A 22985-nucleotide genomic window follows, 5' to 3' on the forward strand; every position below is an offset into this window, starting at 1 on the left:
GTTTAGTCTGTGGTGTTTAGTCTGTGGTGTTTAGTCTGTGGTGTTTAGTCTGTGGTGTTTAGTCCGCCACTCTTCAAAATGTTTCTTTCATTAATTTAGGTTTACAGTCTCCTTCTCCATCACTTCAGGTCTCAGGTGAACATCGTGTTATGCACAGATCCCTGAGTTTGGCATTCTAGTTGAAAGGTCATCACCCTTCAGAAATTTCTTGTCATTCCCTGTAATCTCTTTTTTTCTGTCAAGTTTTCTTACATGTGTGTGGATTTCAGTCTGGGGAAATAAAATAACTGTTGTGGGCTACCAGGCTGAAAAAAGTGGTGATATATGCCCTTTAAATGTCATCCTGTGGTAAAACGTAGAGAACAACGTAGAGAACATTTTTTTTTTTTTTCTTTTTGAAGCATCCATGTGGACCCAAAACTGAGGCATTTTGGGTCTGAAAACATGAGACTAGAGGTGTTCAAACTGGAATGTTTTTCTCCCACATTTTTTTCTGGGCTGTTGATGTAAACCGTGTCGCTGAAAGTGTCACTCCTTCTGAAGGGAGTTGCTACTTGGAAAGCATAATAAAAATGACCGACTTTTTTCAGCCTCTGACTGTGGCAGAGAGAGTCTGTCTCCTGTCTCCAAAATGAGAAACTGAGATTTTTAACAGTAAAATTAGATTCTTTGTGCATTGCAGTTATTTTAGTAACAAGGTAAAATCCCTCCAAACCCTAAAGGAACTTTATCTGACAGACTTCCTGATTACTTGCCTTGTTGTAAAGTTCTAGTAATTTTCATAAAAATGTTAATTTTGAGTTATTGAACCTTACATGATAAATCCTGAAGGAGCTTTGATATACAGACTACATAAATTTATCTGACAAACTTTATGTCCATTTACAGTTTTCTCTCCAGCTTGTGTTTGGTCCTAAAATCTTAAAATATGAAGAGATCTGCTGTCAGGTGTTCTGACTCAGCTCAGACTCTGAGAAACAAACAATGATGTTAAATATTGTTAGGATAATTAAGTTATTTGAAATGGTTATCCCCAGACATCAGCTGTTTTTTTTTTTGCACTGACAGAGTATGTAAAGTAAAAAAACGCTGAAATAAAAAGAAAGGTAAATAAACTTAAAGCTCACAAACTTCACTAAATCAGTATAAACATTTAACCCATTTATCATATTCCCATTAAAATTGTATTTTTTTAAATCAAAATAATGCATCCTGTAATTACTGTGGGAGATTTCTACATGCTACCTCATGATTCATATATGGTTTTATTTTGTTTTGAGGCATGAAATGCATTTTAAAATTTCTTATCCACTCTGGAAAACAATGGATTAGTTGATGATAATTCTTTTTTTTTTTTTTTTTGCTCTTGTGGCTTCTAAGATTTTATCTTTATTTTTCTTTAGCATAAAATACGATCTGCCAAGCACTAGTTTAAATTGAGAGATGACTGAAAATGAAAGGCTGTTTCTTTCCATCACAAAACCGACATGGGCCAAAGAATGACTAAATAATATCCCTGAGGCAGATGCAGTGGACCCACACCCTCACACAGCCAGCATATTTATTGAAGACTCTATTTTCAGTTGCTTTTGCATTAATTAACAAAGTAATGGTTTAATTTATTTTAGGTTTTGTTTTCATTTGGGGAAACTCGGAGCGGAATGGAAACTCTCAAAGGGCTTTGGGCCGTATTTTTAGACAGTGGAGAACAGATTTACCTTCAGATAGACAAATATAACATATTTATACCCCACACACACATATACACCTTCCACAGTGGAATTGTACTCTAATGGCCTAAATAATTTTGAACTAAAGAAACTGGGATAAATAGCTTTTGTGTATGCTGCTTTGTCTGTACTTTATATTCATAAAAGGCGAAAAAAATCCAGTTTGTATTATGACTGCATCAGTCGTCTTTGCATGAACTTGAACCTGACATTGCTTTGCAACTGTATTGCGATCGCAGTACCTTAACACCTTCAAAATGAGACGATATGCAGAACAGTGTCTGCCTCGTGTCTACCAGTGACCCGTGTCAGAGCGGCTCTTAAATCCCTTTTATTTTCTGGAAATGGGTAGTGAGCTCAGTGCTGCCTGTGGTGACCTGACCTGAAAGGCTGGTACTGATAGCAGAGCCACGGCTGACCTTTCTTATCGCGGTTCTTTTTCAATGTGACCCAAAGTCCCTCAGGGAGAGTTAGCCTAAGACTTACCTTGTCATTATCAGCTCGGTGTGTGAACTGAACATATTTTCTGTGAATGTGAAACAGTAAATTTAGCTTTTATTGCATTTTTCACACCTTACTTTCACAGGCGTTGAGCTGGAAAATGTTCTGTTCGATTTAATGAAGAGGGATGGACTATATCTACGTGGTGGGTCCTTTGATTGAGCCAGGCTAATCTAAACCAGGAGTGTCCTGAAGGGCAGGTTTCCACAACCTTTAGAGGCGTTTCTCCTTCAGCACAGCTTATTCAGATAATTAGGTCATAAGGAGGACAGTGAGGAATTTGGTTGGATGCTGTTGAGGCATTTGATTTAGATTTGGTAAAAGTTTCTGGTCTTCAGCCCTTGAGGACCAGAGATTCACACTCGTGATCTACAGATATTGGAAAAAGAAGGTTTTTATTGAAAAAAAAAGTATATCCCATTATTTAACAACTTCTTGAAACATTTTTAGAAGCAATAACTCTCAGTACTTGTTTTCTGTCTGATTTTATTAGTCCCTTATATCATCGTGGATAACTTTTATCCCACTCTTCAAAATATTGCTTTCATTAATTTAGGTTTACAGACATGTTATTCTGCCCAACTCTCCTAAACTCCCATTGCATTTCAATTAGTCTGAGGTCTTTACTTTTATAGGCTATTATAAATTCTTAAAAATGTCTGTTTTTAGCCATTGAGTTGTAGATTTACTCTGATTTCACGGGCCATCGTCCTGCAGATGGACCAGTCTGGGCCGAGCTTCAGCTGTTGGATGGATAGGTTGGTATCCATCCAGTTTATCTTGCTGGATGAACACCGTCTCTTGGCTGAAAAACAAACCCATATCATCACCATACTTTCATGTGGTATGATTTGATAGTCTTATTTTTTCCCAAACTTGTTGCTGTACATTATGAACAAACATCTCTAGTTTGGTCTCATTTATCCAAAAGACATTATACCTGAAATCTTGGTTCATTCAGATGCAACTTCACAAACATCAGTGAGGCTGTTACATTGTTCCCAACCAATGTTGGTTCTGTTGGACCTCAGCTTTATGATTCTGTTTTGGATTTTCTCTAAGCATAGATTGGTTCCATTTTGGAGTAATGGAAACATTACTCCAAAATGTATTTTTGAGTAATGGTTCCAAAATACCATTATTTTTGAACCAATAATGGTTCCATTATTGGCTGTTCCTCACAGGTCAGCTGTTCCTTACAGGAGGAACAGCTGACCTGTGACCTTTTGTCAGCTAACTGTAGAATGATTTAGTTCAACCAGCTACAAATGTCTTTGCAAACCTTATGATGGCAGCAACACTTGCCCCTTTAAGGACGATGCTGAGTTATTTCTACCTTGGCAGTGCTTTAACACACCTGTATGCTGCAGAAAACATTACTGACTAAACTCCTGCTTTTATAGAGGTGGTCACACTGATGACAAATTATCCAAGTTCATTTGGTTAAACACCCTCAACTGCTTTTAAAAAAAATCTTTTTATACACCGTGAAAGCAACAACAATGCTAATTTTCTTTTACCAGGACTCTAGCTGTCATAATTAAATGAGTAATTTGTTAAAATGGGCCTTAAATGATAATTGACATCCCAGATTGAGATAAACCTATAATTAAACTGGTTACATGTTCAATACTGGGTAATTATTTCACGCTTAACAGTTGAATTGTTGTTAACTACTTGAGCAACGTCTCAGTGATCTTATCGTAATCCTCCCTGATTGCAGCTCTCTTTATTCAGGTCAGAATAACCCATTTCAAGATATTGAAAATAACTTGGATAAAAGTCAGTCAAAATTCGGTATACAGCTGGCAGATGTTGGGTTTAAAGTTTGCTCAGTCTCCCTGAAGGTGGATGTGTTGGAGTCAGTTCAGTAGCTGTTATGGTTTCGCTGATGACACTGAGGACTTCTTGTCCCTTGGCTGGTGAAAAGCATAAACATCATTTCTTGGCTTCTGTATTAAGGTTTTCAAAAACTCTTAATGAGAAGATTTGAATTAATTAAGACATTAAGAGAGGACCAGAATACTTCTTAAATGTTTAAGTTTTTAAAAAATGATTCTGTGAGGGATTTTATTCAGAGATGCCACATTCATTGATCCATCTGTCTTCTATACGTTTTGATATTATTCAGTGATTATTATTATTAATCAAATGCAACTCTAAACATGCTTACATGAACTCAGTGTTTTAGCAGTTTTGTAGTTTGCTGGAAGTTTTTTCCAGATTAGAGCAGCATAAAACCTGAATGCTGCTTCTGTTTAGTTTCCATTCTGGAGATACAAAGTCGACCAGAACCAGAAGACTTGAGTGGTCTGGAAGGTCGATACAGTGACAACAGGTCTTTAAAATATTTTGTTGCTAAACCGTTCAGTGATTTATAAATTAGTAAAATTATTTACTCTGACCTACAGGAAGCCAGTGGAAGAACTTTAGAGCTTGGATGACGTGCTCTGTCTTCCTGGTTTTAGTGAGAACACCAGCAGCAGCGTTCTGGATCAACTGCAGCTGTCATCAGTTATTTATAGGCAGTCCTGTGAAGATACTGATTCAGTAATCAATGCAGTTAAAGATAAACACATGATCTTGCTTGGACAAGAAATGTTCTTCAGGGAATAGAAGGCTGACTTTGTAACTGTCTTTATGATCTGTCTTCAGATCCCAGGCCTGATCTTCAGTTTATAGCTGTAATAACTGAAGCTGGGGGCTGAGTCTAGATCATCCCCTTTAGGTCCATAAATGATGACTGCAGTTTTGTACATTTGGAGTAATGGCTTCTTCCTCTCTGAGTGGCACCTATGTTCATTTTGAACTTATTTGGAAAATACTCTATTACCAGCATTAGCCAGCATCTTCACAAGGTCTTTTTTGAGGTCCCTACCTATAATTAGGAATGGTATAGTAAAATCAAAAATATCAAAGTAATACAAAGGGATGCATGTAATTTCCTTCCACAGTGCATCTGGTTTCTGCTGTATGAGGTGAGATTTTTACAGCTCGCTCTCCTGCTGTTAGGGATGAGAAACTATTGCATCATTTGACTAAAGGGACATTTTTAAATCAGTCTTGAAACTGAAGAGTAGCTAAAGAAAAAAGGATAAAACCAGCAGGGTGTTAAGAATGTTTCTTTAGAGATGAAGTGATACTCTAGACTGAACAAAAAAAGACCTACCACTGGGTCTTTTGAAACAGATTTAGCCTCTACACTTTCTGCCTTTATTTCTGTTCCTTGATTTTTAGAATGACCCGAAGCAATACTTGTCTGCTGAGTGGGTTAACCTTTATTATCTGCGCATCTGCTTCTTGTGCATGTCTTTATGTGAGAAGAAAGTTTGGCGTGCCATGAATCTGCTTTGTACCACTTAAAAACACTCAGTCTATCATCATTCGTTTCCATTTCAAGGAAAATTCAGTGGAGCACTGAACACCTATTATTTACTGCCTACCTGTGTCAAAAAGTCACTGCAATCTGCATTATCAAAAGCTAATTTTACACTCCATCTGCTTTCCTCAAGCTCACCTGCACACTTATCCTCCCACAGCAAAGCATATTTTGCAGCCGGCTCCCTGTTTTAACAATCGACTATCTGGAGAAGAGCATGTGAAGGCTTTTCACTGTTTATTGTTGGCATGGTTTTGTTGTAGTGTCTTGGATGGCTGCTGGGGATGATGTTGATAGAATGAGTCATTGCTTTCTTGAGAGTTAGTGTGCATTCATCTGTAGGCATGCAGCTATAGATTCAATAACTTGCATAACCTATTTACCAAACTGCAAGGTTCAATTTGGAAATAGCATTTGTGTCCTTGATGAAATAACAGGGAGTCTTTTATTCTGTTTTCTGCAGTCCTGCCTCGGCATTCCAGGTGTGCCATATGAAGACGCTGGTTGCCTACATGTGGCAGGACATTGTTTTGCTCAACAAAAGACGATATCTGGGGATGGCATCCTACTTTTATGATTGCTTTTCACATCAATATTTCATAGTAAAAGTTGAAACTATGTTGATATGACCTTCAGCTTTCTGAATTATGTATTTGTGAGTGTATGGGTGTATTTCAGAAAATCACAGCTAGTATGGTCCCTTTTTTTAGGGTTAATGGTTAAATTCAGGACTGAGGTGTGAATTGAGTTTAGGTCAGGATTTGGGTTAGGCATGTACTGGTTAGGCTTATGTGCAGGGTTAGACGATAGACGATAGACATACTGTGTGTTTATGTTACTCTGAAATGTTAATATTTAGTAGAACAAAGGGCTGGACAATAAAAAAAAACACATAAGGATTTAAGCATTTCATATCAGTTGATATTTATAATTATTGATTAATGCTTTGTTTTAAATATCTGAAATACTTCCAAACTGGTGGTGTGACATTTTATCCAGTTTTCACTCCAGACTGTTGTTTTTTCATTTTTAAGCAGTTATGAGGCACAGTGGCAAAACCTGAAACTCCTGCAGCTCAAGTTACTCAACAAGTTGTTGCTAGGTAACCAGAGTGAATGAGTTGCTAGGTAACCAAAGAGTGAATGAGTTGCCAGGTAACCACAGAGTGAGTGAGTGGGCTGATACCACCAACCTCGTTTAGCTGGCTGTCAGATGTTGGAACAGCTGAAGTCTTTCCTCTGCCTACATCCCCCAGAATGCTTTGCAGTTGTGGATCAGAGTTTAGTGAATATTTTATTCAATACTGAATATTCTTCTATCAGACATTATCTATTGATCACGTGTCTGCCATGATATATATTGTTATTGATTTATTGTTGGGATAGCCAATGACACGGAGTCTTCACAGACTGTGGCCCACTCGCTTTGTTTGGATTGAAATAAGAAAGAAAACATTGTGGGCATGAGATAAACTGCACATGGTCAGGAATTAGTCTAAATTAGATAGAAAGAAAATTACATCTAAATTAAAAAGCAATAAAGCTAGATCATTCCTCTGTGTTCTACAGCAAATAAATGACACAATAAGCAAGCAAGCAAAATGTTTCTCACTTCAGAATTTAATTTGAACCATTAGTGAGAGTACTGCACATTTTATGTTGGTATGAATTGTGCAAAAGATGCATTGGGTGACTTGAAAAGGAGATGCACTGCGTCATATAAAGCAGCCCTGTATGATTTAGTGATAATTTAGTCTGAACATCAAAAATAAGCCAAAGCATTGAAAAAGAAGGCATAAAAACTCAAGCTGTTGTTTTGTGCATCATGTTTGCCTCCGCAGCCAGACGCATAATGTGGTCAAGGATACATGCATCTATGACGGAAAGAGATTTCTAAATCAATTTAAGATTGCATTCAGTGATGTAAAAAAGTGGAAACAGTATTAAATATGTATCTGTTTGTTAGGGAATGTTCACTTATTGATGTCTAATCTTCATTTTTGTTTTATCTCCAAAAAAGAAATATTGTTCTGCACTTAAGGCACTAATGTTAATCTAGTTAAACTCATTAAAAACAAATATGAACAGAAAAGTGTTTTGTATGTAGGGAAAAAACCGAGGGCTCAATATTCCTGGCAGCTTGTGAGCCCCTCTTCAGCTGAAATGACTTCAGTGAAGCATCTTCGAGCCTTTTACCTTTCAGTCTGAGGAAAGTTTGTCACACTGCTTACTGAGACGTTTGTTCCATGATCTGTCCAATTCAAGTCACATCATAGCGTCACATCATTATTCAGTTATAATAATAGTGCTACAGCACAAATAAGACAGAATATGAGAATAAATCAAATTGAATAAAATGCTAAAATAGCTTTTTAAAAATATTTTGGAAAGGAGTAAAGCTTTGGTTAAAATTTTAACTGGCAAAACTGAACTGAACTGATTTATCAGTCAAATTTATTGGCCTATTCAAAACATTAACAAAGAATATCCAGTAACTCATTTGTAAGTTGTCACATCAGCAAAGCAGCAGATAAGGCAACATGCTTGATGAAAATAGAACAAGTACTAGAATGGAGCCTTGAGGAAGTCCACGTGTAAGTGTAAGTGGTGCTGCAGGACTCAAAAATAGGTAGAAATAAAACTCACAGATTTATCGAGCTGTGACAGGTAAGATTCTTTGTGTGAGCAGACAAAACCTAGTCCTACCATATACACATTCACCACATTCTCATATTCTGACCAATCACAGCGTTTTTCGTAGCATCATATTGTCTCATTTGGTAACGTTGGGTCATTGTGTACCGAGGCTGAGTCTTTGCCATGTGGCCAGAGTTTAATTTCTGTAACTTCTGTGCATCATTTCATCATTACAGTGAACTACAAAGCTCACACCAACATAAATATGTTTTTGTTTTATGCCCAACATTTTTTTTTTCTGTTTTCCGTTTTAATATTAAATAAATATAAGCCAAGCTTTATTGTACGTTCATGCATGTTTTAAAGTATTTTGATCTTTCATTAATCTAAGTCTCAGTAGTTCAATTACATATGCAGGGCACTCTTCTTTCTGCATTAAAAAAAAATCCAGCAGGTCTATTAAAATTCAAAAGGTTCAGGAAGGAAATCTATATTCATGAAAATTTGCTCATTTGTGCCGGAGAATTAAAAATCAATATCATATTCACACTGATTGTCATGCCTCATTTAGCAACCAAAGAATCAGCCAGTCAAGAAATTCACATTGCTGGAGCAACATTACACTCAAGACATTTGGACAAAAAAAAAATTTGTTAATATTTCAGATGAAGTATAATTAACACCCTCATTAGTAAGTTTTATCTTTACTTGTGAAAGATTTGTTGCCTGTGGACACAGCAAGGTTTGCTGTCTTTAGTGTTTATGTCAAGATCAGGAAAGCTTGAAGGGATGTTAGTCACTTCACAGAAGTGCGGAAGCATGCCCTGACAGACAGGCTTTTGATGGATAGGAAATACAGCAGAAGACTGTCAAATGATTTTCAAAGGCCTGGCAACTCGACTGAAGAGATTCATCAGGGAATCTCGCCCCCCAACCAGCTGAGGCAGATGGCTGTCCTCCCCCAGTCTTATTCCACTGGAGGTCTTTTTCTGTTTAAAGGGAATTTCTCCTCTTGTTGTTTCTCAACTGTCGTAAAACTGAGGAGGAACGGGACCAAGTGTTGAGCTGAGGTAAAGATTTGTTTCAATCTGGAGGTTTTCTGATGAGTAGGCCTCCTAAATTAGCATCATTAATTGCACCGCATTGAATTAAAGCGTAATTGGATTGAATTTGTTAGAAAAATGGCTTTAATTAATTTAACATGACTTAGTTTGCAAAATAAAACCCCCGGCTTTCCAAAGTTCTTTTGGTTTAACTTTCACTTTTTCACTCATTTATTTCTCTTTTACATTATCTTAAAGGTTTTAAGATTTTAAAACCATCTTGAGCAGATGAAGAAACGTGTATGAGAAACAGAAGACCTGACATATGTATCCTCATTTAGTGCATCGTCTGTGTGCTAAAAGCTCTGTGGGATTCACCTTGTTGTGTCTAAGTCTAATAATCATTTTTGTTTAGTTTTATTTGTTCCCAAAGGTCTAAATGATGTTTTCTGTCAGTACAGTCTGTGAGCTAACAAAGTTAAAATGAAAACAGGACATTTTGATTTAAAGGTAATGTCCAAACCCCAAAAGAAAAAAATCTAACTTAAACACTGAAGAATAAATATGAAATGTTCAAAACAGCAATATATAATCTTCAACGATTTTTCTTCATTTATCTATCCTACACTTCACAAACTGAAACACACGCCTTTAGGAGAGCTGCCAAAACACAGCAGGTTTTAATTGATTTCCTCTCTGCCGTTAAATTCCCTCTATGTTCCTAAACACGTTCTGAATATTCATTGGAGTTTATTGTTTCCTGCTTTGAACATCACCTTTGTGGATTTAAATTGTTCTAAACCATGAATTTTAACAGTTGATTTGTGTGTTTGCGATAAGAAACAACACGTATTATCCTTTTTACTCTTTTTTGTTTTATTTTTTTACCTTGTGCATATTTTTTGCAAAGCACTTCTGCATGTGGTTCCCCAGATTTCCAGAGCAATTAAAGGACATAAAGCAGCTGCTGGAGAGATGAGGGGATTTTGTTTATTTTGCTCTTCACAGCTTGTTAAAAAGTAATTATAAAGCTTTGGTTAAATGTAGCCTTTTCTTACTTTCATGCTGAAATAGTCTAGGAGTTTGTATTTATTATTGTTCCAAACTCATGCATGTGGGAACAGCTGCTTTAAAAAACACTTGTTTTGAACTTTGCGGTCTGATTTCATACTTTAGAGTTGATTATACAGTGATTATTAAGTGAGTGGTGTGGAAGGTCATCATCTGAGCTAACAGTTCACGGCGTATGTCACCGCTCCACCTTCCTCCTCACTCTAACAGTCTTCACTACCTGCACTTATCCAATTCTCATTGATTTGCACTTGGCTAATCCTCTGAATGTACGTTATCCGTCTTCATCCTCAGAATGTATGCACACGGCCGAACAGAACCAGCTGGGAGCGTAAACACATCCTCCAGACGTCTTGCATCTTCATTGTGGTTGAATCCATATAGAGCAGCTTTGCATTCAATTGTAAAACAGCAGTAATAAATGTTGCTGTGATTTAGAGTATTTATCACTTACGGTTGCTTTGGCATCCGGCATGTATGTTTGTTAAATGAGGTGATTAACTCACTATTTGCTCTTACCCACTTCATCTGGATCCTAAATCCAACTTTAATTATTAGGCACATGAGAACTCTGCAAACAGTATTTAAATTCATGTGTGCACATTGAAGGAGTTATTAGTTGCTTCACGGTCTCTTCCTGAAGCAATTTCGGTGCAAATGATGGGGAACAAAAACCCGCAGTTCGTCTTCTGCAAATCTTCCAGCAGCGTTCTTGAGCCAAACGCCGTTCCATGTGTCATTGTTCCTCTGCTGCAGCTTAGCGAGAAATTAACTAGCCGTGAAAGCTCCAATAGGAAATCAAATCCTTAAAAGGCCGTACTTGAGCTACTGTTGAATCCTCGCAGGTCCATATTAAAATCCACCTTTACAGAGAAACAAGACATGCTGATTGTCCCCATAACGTTTTATCAGCTGAAGGATTCCAAACCTAATGACTCATTACGCGTGCTGAAATAAAGTTTGGAAAATGATTTAACTTGCAGGGCGGTGTCACCACTGTTTAGGTGGGAAATTAGTTACTCACCAGCATTTTCCAGGAGTGGAAGCGATCGACTTTGAGATCCTCTAGTCACTGGATGTTGTTGGCTTTCTTAGTTGCACAATGCTGCATCGATTTTGGAACGCTGCTGGTGCAGTTGGCAGACTGAGAGTGGTGAGCCTTCTCTTTTCAAAGGAGGCACAGAGATTGTAGATCACAGTCCTCAGTCTGTCTCTGAATCTAACCTCTGGATTCAAAAGAAACAATAGTTTAATAAAGATTTATTTTTTTCTTGTCACTGGCCAGCTTTTTATTCTTATCTGAACATCTGATGTTATCTGGTTGGACAAAGAGGTTCACGCTGCATATTGTATACAGCTGTGCTGGTCTCCCTGTGGAGGAGTTACTGGTGTTTGGACCTCATATTCAGAAGTTGAACTTCTAGTGTGGGATAGCAATTTTTTTTCAAGGTGAGCCAGACTTTGCCAGCCTGTATTTCTTAACTTTTCTGCTCATCCTTCTGGCACGGCTGCAGATTAAGATCAGGTCCTGAGTGCTGGTTAACCACAGGAATCCCTGCAGGAGGAAACCTGTGCTGAACATCATCATCATCGGTCACTTTAACCTCTCTTTCATAATCATGCAGTGATTCCCAGAGGTGACTTTCTTGCTTGTGAACTCCCTTTGGTTATCCATCCAAAAGTAATCAGTACTCTCAAGAAGCGTCTTTAAATATTTGGATTGGTTGATGAAACGGTCTATATTCTGCACACTATTTCCACCTTGCTTCTCCTGTGAACAGCTTATCCCAGACAGTTCCTGACAGTGTTTAAGCACCAACATAATGGTAAATGTAGCGTGAAGACTGTTCTCTTTTGCCAAGGATGCAGGAGTGTGTGTGTGTTTGCGTGTGTGTGTGTGTGTGTGGGAGAGCGAGAAAGAGCAAGAGAAATAAGGAAATGGAGCTGAAGTAAACAAATGCATTAAATTCACAAATTGTGTGCAAATATGAGTCACTCGCTGACATATGTTAGCTCCCGTTCTGCTTACTTCAGTTGTTTCTCAGAATTTTAGCACTGCATACATTAGCATGATGATCATATTCATCACATCGGTGTGCTCCAGTCAAATCAGCTTCTTATTAAAAATCTGATGCTTGATTCACCATGGAAACATTAAAATAGTCTGTAGGAGAATATATACATAGATTTGGAGCAGAACAGATTTTACAAACTTAAACGTGACATGTATTGTGTTGTACTGATTTTAAATTGAACATTTGCAGCTCTTTCATGAGCTGGAAACCAGGCCAGCCTTTTCTTTGGGAATATACTTCAAGTCAGGAAACAGTTAGTCTCATTTTGTCTACATCGCTTGTAATAATTTAAGTGGATTCCTCTTTTGCTAAACATGCACTAACTGCTGAGACATGTAACAGCATCAATCATGCTTTATAAGAATCATCAGGATTAGTCCTGTCCAGTGTCCTAACATCAGTCTTCAGTGAAAACCAGCCAGAGCTAAATATAGTTCACCCGTCCAGCTTTATATAGGTCAAGATTCCCATCTACAGTTCCGCTGTTGCACTTCGAGCTCGTAGTACTCCTGCTGCCGTGTATAATCTTGGCAGTGTTTTTATCCCTTATCTCTCGCCGCTTCCATCCTACAGGCAGTGTGGAGCTTTAAGGTATTCCGATAGAATCACTGTTCTAATGCCAAAACTCACAACAACAAAAAACCTGCAGAGTTTTCTCCGCTCTCTGCAGGATATTTTCAGTGTCTTACCATTTTAGCAAAAGGGAGGAAAGCTGCCAGCGGTGCTTGGATTCGTTTCTGTGGTTGTCAGGTGTTTTCCTTTGTGAGACTTTTCCCGAGGGGAAACCAGCTGACGACCACAGAAGTATCCATGCTTTGATTTGTTTTGTTTTTTCTGCAGTCATGGGATGCTAAATTAGGACCCTTGAAAGTATTTTTGTCTTTACCTTGGCATTACATTTGATATTTATTTACTTCAGAGTAAAAAGAAAGCCTTTGCTTTGGTCTGTTTGCATTCATTTTATCAGTCTAAGCAAATTTTCACCGGAAAATCGACAAGAGTTTAGCATACGATTCAGAATACGATGATACCAGCAAAAATGGTATCATGGAAAACACATTTCACATGGTGGCGATGAGTTTTTTTCCTAAATGTCACAGCTTAACGATACAGATGGGGGTATTTGTCCAAATTAATTACACCATGAACGTCCAGGGCTGCGCAGAACTTTTCCTTAATTTTTTCTACCAAAAGGAAAAAAACGTTCTTTTAATCTTTTAAAGTGCTCTTGATCAATAGTTATCTTGTTCAATGTAGTCTTTGTACCTGACCATCACAGCATAAAGTGCAGCATGTACTTTAAAAAAAAGTGGATAAATGGGGGACGAAAGAAGAGTTAGGTCTATAAAAAGGAGCTCAAGCTGAAAGACTAAAGAGTCCAACAAAGACCTGGCATGGACCCTGAAGGAAGCATCATCCTTCATTTCATCAACTGCTCTATGCAAAGTTTAAGGTTGTAACTCTTTAGGAATCATTTTGTTGAAGTTAAAATATTTTCTTTGCCTGTCATATCGTTTTAACTTTAGGATATTGGTAGATTATCTGAAGAAATTGGAACAAATTGAGTATTTTTGACAACAACCCTTAATATCCAAAGTAGAGCTAACCTTCATAAGCTGGAAGAAATGTTGTCAAGACCAACTGATTGGCCAGGTATCTCAGACAAAATTCTCTTGATCAACCATAACAAGCTGAACAATGGACCCACTTTTTTTGTGAAAATGCATCTAAGAAATATGTTTGATGGTTTTTTTGGTAAAACTCAAAGTTAAACACAGATTTTTTTCATCTGTTTTAGGGGTTTCTTAAATATTACGTCTAGCATGTTGCTGGACAGAGATTGCAGAGATTGGGTATTTTTTGTGTCAGTCATTCAGATGAAATCTGTTTAAGTTTGAAATTTTAATTTTAAACATCTCACTGATACTGAAAATAGCAAATTTTGAGACGTGAACTTCTACACTGAAGAGTGAACTTGAACGCTCTGATGTGTTTATGATCAATTTCAATTTGTAATTATTCTATTTTTGGTCAATCCATCCAAGAACCTGTTGCACTATTTTTTTTCTTGATGTTTGTTGCTTTAATTGTTAAATTAAACACGAGGTTGATGCTGATAAATTTGAAACTAGGACCAAAAACCATGTCTAAGAAAGAAGAACAAGGTTCTGGCTTCCTAAAAACAAAATGGAAAGAAATAAAGTTGAATCCAGATTTGCCCTCTCTTGTTTCGGTTAAGACATTTAGCTTAAGCACATTTGAGTTGAATAAGCCACATTCAGGAGTTCTTTCTCAATCATCTGCCAAATGCAGCATCACTTTGCTGCTTATCTACTGCTCTTTCAAATGAATAAACGCATCTGCCTTGTAGGGCTTGTCAGATTTGTTTGTTAAATTCATTCTTATGGAGATTACAGTGAAATGCGCCGGCTGTCATTACTCTTCCCGTCATGTTTTGACGACTGTGTGCAGTCAGAGTTCGCTGGGAAATTTCCATTCAGCTTGTGCGTTGTTGCACAGACGCAGCACATTTTGCTTTTGGAAAGAATTCAAGTACATATTTAGACAGAAGAATATTTTAAATTTGTTTCATTCACATCAGTAAAGAACATGTTTTAAAATCTGTAATTAAAGTGTAGGAAAAAACCTATATACTTCAATGGCTATTGGTGATGCATGAGTCATGTCAAACCTTAGAAAAGGGTTTTTCTTCATAATAAATCACTTTGCATCTTATGTTGCGTAATAGTTGCAAGTAAAGCTTTTAAAGGAAAATAACTGTTAAATGTAAGGCACTTCTCTGAAAGCTAATTATTTTTTAATTGTGCCAAATTCGTAGCAGACATTTTAAACACATTATTTTGTCACTCGAACAAAGCTGTCTGATTAAGTGTTGTCATAAAAAGAGATCCCGCGCCAATTAGATTCAAGAGGAAGATGGACTTAGAGGGAGAGAACAATCTGCAGATTTGTCTCCGTGCCAGCTCCGACAGATGGAAAGAGCAGCGGAAGGCTGGGAGGAGAGAACGGTCTTCGATTTTAACTAACGCTACCGTCAGGGCCCTTTAAAGTTTCTTCTGAGGCAAAACTGTATTTAAACGGACGGGCCATTGCTGCAGAGCACCCGTGTTTTCAGGATGTTTCTGTTCTGGTTTGTTTGGCAAACCTGCAGCATGGAGACCGAGCTAAATCAAACAATCTGAGCCCATTTCAAGGTGTTCTTTATATCAGCAGAGATAATATTTACAGGTTGTATTTGAGCAGGTGTTTAGTTATGTTTGTGCCTCTCAAAGGGAAGTTGGAAGTGAGCCATTTTGGAAAATTTGGCATCAATTTACTCAAAATGTGTTGTTTTTTTTTCCAATTGATCAGTTAGTTTTAGTGGTTAATTGAAAAAAAGCTATTGCATTGTAAACAATAACTTGTGGATGTGTGTGTAGAAGAGCCCCTCCAACATGACAAAACATAAATACATTTAAAAAATGAAACCTCTGTTTTCTGTATTTAGAGAAAAAAAGTCAGCTTCATGATGCAAGATGAAGGAACTTAAAAAGGGAGTATTACGAAAAACTTTAAATTTTTTACCTTTATGTCTTGCTATAATGTTTTTCCCTCATCCAAACTCTACCTGAAATGCTGCTTTGAATCTTTCATGCATGTTTGAGGAATCCTTGAATCTCACTTGGCAGMCATTTACCCAAAGCCCCGCCTATTTACCCCAAGCCCCGCCTATTTACCAAAGGTTCCGCCTATTTACCAAAGGTTCCGCCTATTTACCCAAAGCTCCGCCTATTTACCAAAGGTTCCGCCTATTTACCCAAAGCCCCGCCTATTTACCAAAGGTTCCGCCTATTTACCAAAAGCTCCGCCTATTTAACCAAAGCCCCGCCTATTTACCCAAAGCTCCGCCTTTGAGCTTCTGCTGCTAGTCTGGAGGAGCTGAGAGGCAGAAGCTCGACTGTAGCAATTAGCAAACACCTGGTGGAACTGGGAATCATACAAACTACTTTTCAGTCACAAGGGAGTGTCGGAAAGGGCAAGAACTTCTTAAAGAGACAGAGGGCAATTTTAAGGTGCAAAGTTATTTTAGCATTTTCATAACAGTTGAAGGTAATATAGATACTCCACTGTGCTTTAAAATGGCACTTTGTCCCTGGAAAATACATAAAAATCCCCCTTTAAACGGTAGAAAACACATTTTTTGTCATTATCTTTTCCCAATTGTAATCTTTAACTCATTTCAGTAATAACAGAAATAATAGAAATGACTCATATTTAATAACCTTTTTCATTATTTATTTAGTTTGCCTAAATAATGGTGCCTGATTCATTTAAAATCAAATGCACAATGAAATGTGATTAAAATGGGACTGAAGTAAAATTGATTTGGCTGGCTGCTCAAAGTCTGCACATTAACAAACATTCACAGCAATCAAATGTTTCCAACCAACCTTCTTCAAACAGATCAGCTGTAGATTGTAAGTGTTTTTTGTTCAGATGCTCATTAGCTAAGTTCATGCTAAAAATAGCAATGCTTTCCAGCTATGACCAGTTTTCCCTTCATATGTCCCCATGATAAAATGTCAGATAATATCCATTCTTAAACTGTACAGTTTAATGCTGTCACAGTGCCACTTATTGTCCAAAGAAGCTGTTTACAGTGACCTTAGTCTTTGGGATTAGTTGGTTTAATACCAATATAGAAAACATTGAGCTACAATTCTCACAGCACTCATGTTTCGTTAAAGGTAACATGACTGACGAGAACCTTCTTTCTTCTTCTTTCTCTCTGTCATTCCTGATTCCATGTCCATCTTGAAGACACGCCGCCTACGCAAAGTCAGGGCAAAAAGACAGAAAATGAAGAAAACTATAAAATTTTAAAAAATGAAGTTGAAAACTTGGACAACGTTTGAATACATGGTTGTATTTTTCAAGGTTTAGACAAAAGCTTAAGTTTTAATTTTTATGTTTTAGTTTTTATTTTTTTTGTTAATTACAATCTTGTTTTTCAAATTAACAAAACATTCGGCCCCAATTTTTATCTCCAAACCCCAAACCTGGTTCATATAACGATGAATCAGACGCTTCGTCTGCCGTGTTTGTTTTGAAACTTTTAGTCAGATGAATCAATGCATCAACCGTCGGTGACCATCACTGATGGCTCCAGTGACCGCACACACACACACACACGCACACACACACACACACACACACACACACACACACACACACACACACACACACAGATAACTCCTGCAGATGAGGAGCTCTACTCACACAAAGCATTTGGGAGAAAAATAGCAGTAACGTTTGGTGACAACTTAAAGAAGTCCAAAATAAAATAAAATAAAATAAAAAATTAATGAATCTTGAATTGTTTGTGGCCAGTCTGAATGACGGATGGAGATTTCATGAGTGGATTGTGGCAGTGCAGTCTGAAGAGTAGAGGACCACCATCAGCCCTCTGCTCTGCCTCTGGAGGACTGTCGCTGAGTGCCATGCATGTTAATCTCCATTTCCTTGATTATGTGTGGGTACATACGATCAAAGTCAGGGTGACTTTCTCTCCTCGTCGTCTTCGTCTTCATTGGAGTGAGGAAGGATGAGGAAACGAGGAGAGCAGCGCTGGAGTAAACACCTAGACAGGTGTCTGGCGAGGGACAAAGATTAGATTTAGAAAGCAGCCAATGTTATTTTCTCTGCTGTGAGACTGCTGTAAGACATTAAGCACTAACTGAAGCTCTCCGTGTCCCACTGCAGAGACGCTTTTTCCCTGCAGCTGCCTCCTCAGGCTCCCAGTCCTCCTCATCCTCCTCCTCCGTTCGCTTCCTTCCCTCTCTCCTCTTTTCTCCTGTGTGTGTTTAAAAACTTCTTCCTTGTACCTCATCAAGATGGATTAGCTTTGAAAGGATCCCTTCTGTTTCCATCACCGTCCCTACGTTTTTTTCCCTCCTCGGGCAGTCGTGTGTCATCCCTCCTACCTCCCCTCAGACCGCTGGCTGGCACACAGCAGCCAGCGTTTTCTCCAGCTGAAGTGGAACCGAGCACATTAAGGATGGGTCTTTTAAAGTGATCAGACTTGCTGCCGTCATGTGGAGGGGCCATTTTTCTTCATTTTAAACCCTCTGTCTGCTTGCCAATACTATAGATTTTCTATCATCTCCTTAATCACAAGCTCTGCAATTGGAAAAGTGATTGTCCATGCTGCTGTACAGTATCTGAAAAGCTCCAGTCATCTCTGTTGGTCACCATTTGAACAGTAAAGTAAGACGTTCTCTCCCTCGGCTCCCTGTAAACTTCTTGCCGTTTTTACAGCAAGCAGACCTTTCTGCACAATCTGTCAGGTAAAGAAATCCCAGGGCAAAGCATCTGTGTTTGCTGCTGCATGTTAATTCAACAAGCTTCATAATTGTGCAACCTGTTCAAAGCTGAACGTGAGCCAGAATGTTACTTCATCCACGTCTGATCATTGTGAAGCAGTTACAGATGGAAGATCTTTTTCATTCGAAGCTCAATGCTCGTGTTTTTCAGGTCGTCGGATGGTGTGTGCCCAGCAGGAACAGTGGTAGTGAGTCGACTGAAGATGGGGGAGATGGAGGAGGCTGACCACATCGCCACCGACTCGTCCTCACAGAAGGTACGGCACATTCTAAACGCCACATGTGGACAAAACCTTAAAGGAATCACACTGAAAATAATATTTTTAGTGCCCTGTTCCATAGAGAAAAGTACTTTTTTTACTACATCACCACGTCAGTATCCCAGTATTTACCACAACCTCCTCCCAGTAACTAAAATCCACCAATCCTTTAGACCGCCTTCTAAAAATTCTTATAATTAATGTATAATAATGGTTTAAACACCAAATATATATTAATATGCACTAACGCACATGACGAAAACTATATTCGCACTACTGCAGAAGCTGGTATCTACAGTTGTCCTCACAGCCAATCAGGGGGAAGCAAAATAAATGGCACTCCTGGATTGACTGCAGCCAAATGTGTGTCAAGATTTTCTTTCAGATTATTTTAGATGTGCTCTACAACAAAAAACACATAAAACTTTCTGTGAATAACTTGCTCCACAAATCTGTAGAACAGGGATTTAAACCTCAAACAATCCGTACGAAAATAAATGTAACCAGAACATTTTGTCTTCATTTCACTTTTTCCAGGTAACAGGCACGTCAAGAAACCTGTAATTAGTGATTATAGGTTCACTAATTACTTATAGGTTCTCTAATGGACTTGGTTTTATCATGACATTTTGTGGTACTGCAGTGATAATAATAAAAATTAAGATAATAACTACTTTTTACTCAATTTTTAGGAAACTATAAGGCTGTGACACATCAATTATAACCCCACAAACACAAACACTGCTCCTGACAAACATCCCCATTTGTAATACACATCTGTAGAAAGTATATTACTACACTTAACTGTATTTAATTATTTTTTCAAATTCATTGATATTTATTGATTCTAACAATCCCAACAATATCATTTTGGGGGATTTTTAAACATCAATAATTGAAATTGATAATGACAACAATAAAATATAAATGACACGATTAGTCCCCACCCTTGTTCATGGCTTTTTGTGTCATTAATGTATAAATATGACAACGCAGAGGCCAGTTTCCCATGCAGACTTCAAAACGATCCATCCATCTCACTGGAGCATGTGTGTGTGTGTGTTACTTTCTGAAAGTAAGAAAACGGGGGCAAGAAAATCACAACTCGCTTAAACTTGTCCATATTTGCAGTGAGAGCAATAAATAAAAAAGTTTTAAAAAACTGGAACAGTGACAAATAAGGCTGGATGAAAACCCAATTTTATCTTGCCACTTGCACAGTGAGGAGGATGGTAAGGGAGATTTAAAAAATAGCTCTCCAAATCTAATTGTCAGACGACTGCAGCACAGAGTGGCATTTTGAGGTTGCCACGTCTCAATAACAACCATCAGACTCTAGATGCAAGAAAAAGACCTTTATCTTTATCTAACATGACAAATGTAAATGGAGACTCTGCGAAACTCCAGCGGGGATTTAACTGGAAATATTTGTTCTGGTTTGTTGAGACTAAGATTTAGATTTTTCAACAAACACAGAATGAAAGGTGGAGGATCCATGATGCTGTTTTCCTTCCTAATGACGTGGAAACCTTGTTAAAGTAATTAGCATGAGGAAAAGTCGACACATTTTAAATGGAAATATGGTAAAAATATATCACTGAGTAATTGTTCCAAATCAACACAGAAATGGTTCACCAAACACAAAATCAATTGTCTTCCATGTTATTTCAGCCTCCATTATTAAATCCATAATTAACATGTGAGTTGGGCTAAAGAGGACAGAGCAACATAACTTTCTCAAATTAAAGGTTAGATTATTAACAATTTTATTTTTGAGATTATGCTGCTACTGTAAAAGCTGAATGTAGTTTCAGACTTTTTCACCCTACTTTATGAGAGAACCATAAAATGTGAAGTATGTTATTTGGCAAAGTACGAGTGTCTGCATATCAGATCCCTTCTGCTTATCCTGGGATTAGACCAGCTCTGCTCATACTCTCCAGTGAGATTAAATACATTTAAGTGAACCCTAATGAGGATTTACCCGGCGTGCGGACGTTTATCGTCGGCGTTAGCATGTTCGTGCTGATGGAGAAACGATCTGAAATCTTTCCAACCACTTTTATTTTATCTGTGTTTCCACTTCTTTGTTTATTTGCTCATAAACATTTCCCGGATGGTAGTTTTGCTGCAGCCACCGCCCTCGTTATCCGCTCTAATCCTGTTCGCTGCTCAGTGTTTAACTCAATCAGGGAGGAGAACGGGAAGAGAGAGCGTCCTCAAAGTTTGACTTTAAGTTCATGCAAATGGGATGCCATCAGAGCCGAAGTGAAGTGATATGTTCCCTCATTTCACTCAGTTTCATTCTTCACATTAATATCAAGCACATGTGTGCTTTAGAGCCAACAGGCTTTAAATATTAGAGAAGCAGCTTTCATGATGTGTCTGATGTACTTTCATTACAATGTTGCAACATAGACTTGTAGTTCATGCCTGCTGTCAGGGAGCTGTCTCACTTTGCGTGTGTGTTTGTGTGTGTGTGTGAATCACTGTCTTATATAATTGACCAAGGGCTTCTGCACGGTTGACTGGCTTTAGCTTTGCCCAGCCCTGTTGCTGGTGCAGGGAGGGTCCCTGCCAGGCTCTGGAGTGTCACCGACAATCTGCCCATGTCTTCTTGATGAATGTGTTGGCATGTGTGAGACTGTATGAGTGTGTGTTGTCAGAGCAGATTTCCGCCTGTGCATGCTGTTTCCGTTGTAGAGAATGTGCAGAGGAACAAGGGAAGGGAAATGACATCAGGAAGGTTTGCTTCAGATGGAGTTTCTGCACAAACTTTGAACATTTTTTGCGGGTGGGGGGTTTGGGATTGGGGGCTCCGGTTTGATTTGTTCGAGTGGCTGCTGCTTCTCATGAATATCCCACTAACCCTGTGAAAACACTCACCCAAAACAAGAAAGAGAATTGAGTCACCTTTGATCTGATCTCCTCTCATATTTTAGCCATCAAAGAAGCGTCGACCTCACACTGACCGCTGCCCACAATTACGATAAAACACCTTCGACAGCTGCGTTCCTGGGCTTTTTGTTAATGCTTTTCTCTGTCTGCGGCCCTTCTCGTTGGGATTTTCAAATGTCATACGTCACCTCTGCTTGTTCTGATCAATGGGCCGGGTTTCATTTGGACCCTGTGTCTGTGTGCGTGTGAAAGCATAGGCGTTGATTGGTGTTGTCCTCGCTCTAGATCCCTTCCCTAACTAGAAGAGTTTGTTCCATGCAGCCATTAAAAGCTTTTTTCTGGGGACAGATTTGTCTGTCTTGCTGCGTGTAATGGTTCCTCAGACCAGGCAGAGCTGACATGCAACGAGCGAGAGCGATTGTTAGCTGTCAGCCCCGCTTTGATCAGGAAAACCCAGACTTAATGCTTCAAGGGGCAGACTAAAAGGCCCAGCAGAGGCATGAATTTAACATTTGTATTTGGAGATGCAGAGTGTGGCGTAAGAGGGAAGTTTTAGTGGTTTTATTGTCATTTTTTTCTTTTCTACATTTTTTTTTAGCTGTGTTGAGCCTGAAGTTCTCAGTAGTTTTTTTTCATTTTCATGATTAAGATGAAAAAATATGCTGAAAAGTTTGAAAGGAAAATGGGGAGAACAGGAAAATCAAAGAATGCAGCTGAGAGTTGAACAAATTGATGAAAAGCAAAATCTCCATCTCCAGTTTGAACCACTACTTCTGACAAAGACTAACACTCACATTTTGGCAGCATTTATATTCAGTTTGAAGTTTCTGCTCCAATTCTGACCAGCATCATTATTCCGATGTCAGTCAGCCTTCATTTCTACAAGCTACTGTAAAAACAAGCTGCTTTGTTCTTCTGGAAGTGACACTTATGAGTTATTTGGTTGTCAAAAGTTTATTTTAAGGATAATATCAGTCACACTTCTGAAACTCTGAGTCTATATCACGTT

General features: G+C 38.3%; 1 protein-coding gene across 5 annotated transcripts in view; it reads left to right on the plus strand.

Moving 5' to 3' along the window:
* Positions 1-22985, plus strand: part of inpp4b (inositol polyphosphate-4-phosphatase type II B) — a 196229-nt gene that overhangs the window by 88617 nt on the left and 84627 nt on the right. For all 5 annotated transcript variants that reach the window (XM_017306762.1, XM_017306766.1, XM_008419948.2 and 2 more), the window contains one exon: positions 18970-19075. In XM_017306762.1, coding sequence (XP_017162251.1) covers positions 18970-19075 — 106 coding nt within the window. The remainder of the gene's footprint in view (positions 1-18969; positions 19076-22985) is intronic.

Source organism: Poecilia reticulata, linkage group LG1, assembly GCF_000633615.1.
Source record: "Poecilia reticulata strain Guanapo linkage group LG1, Guppy_female_1.0+MT, whole genome shotgun sequence".
In the NCBI taxonomy this organism is placed as follows: Eukaryota; Metazoa; Chordata; class Actinopteri; order Cyprinodontiformes; family Poeciliidae; genus Poecilia; species Poecilia reticulata.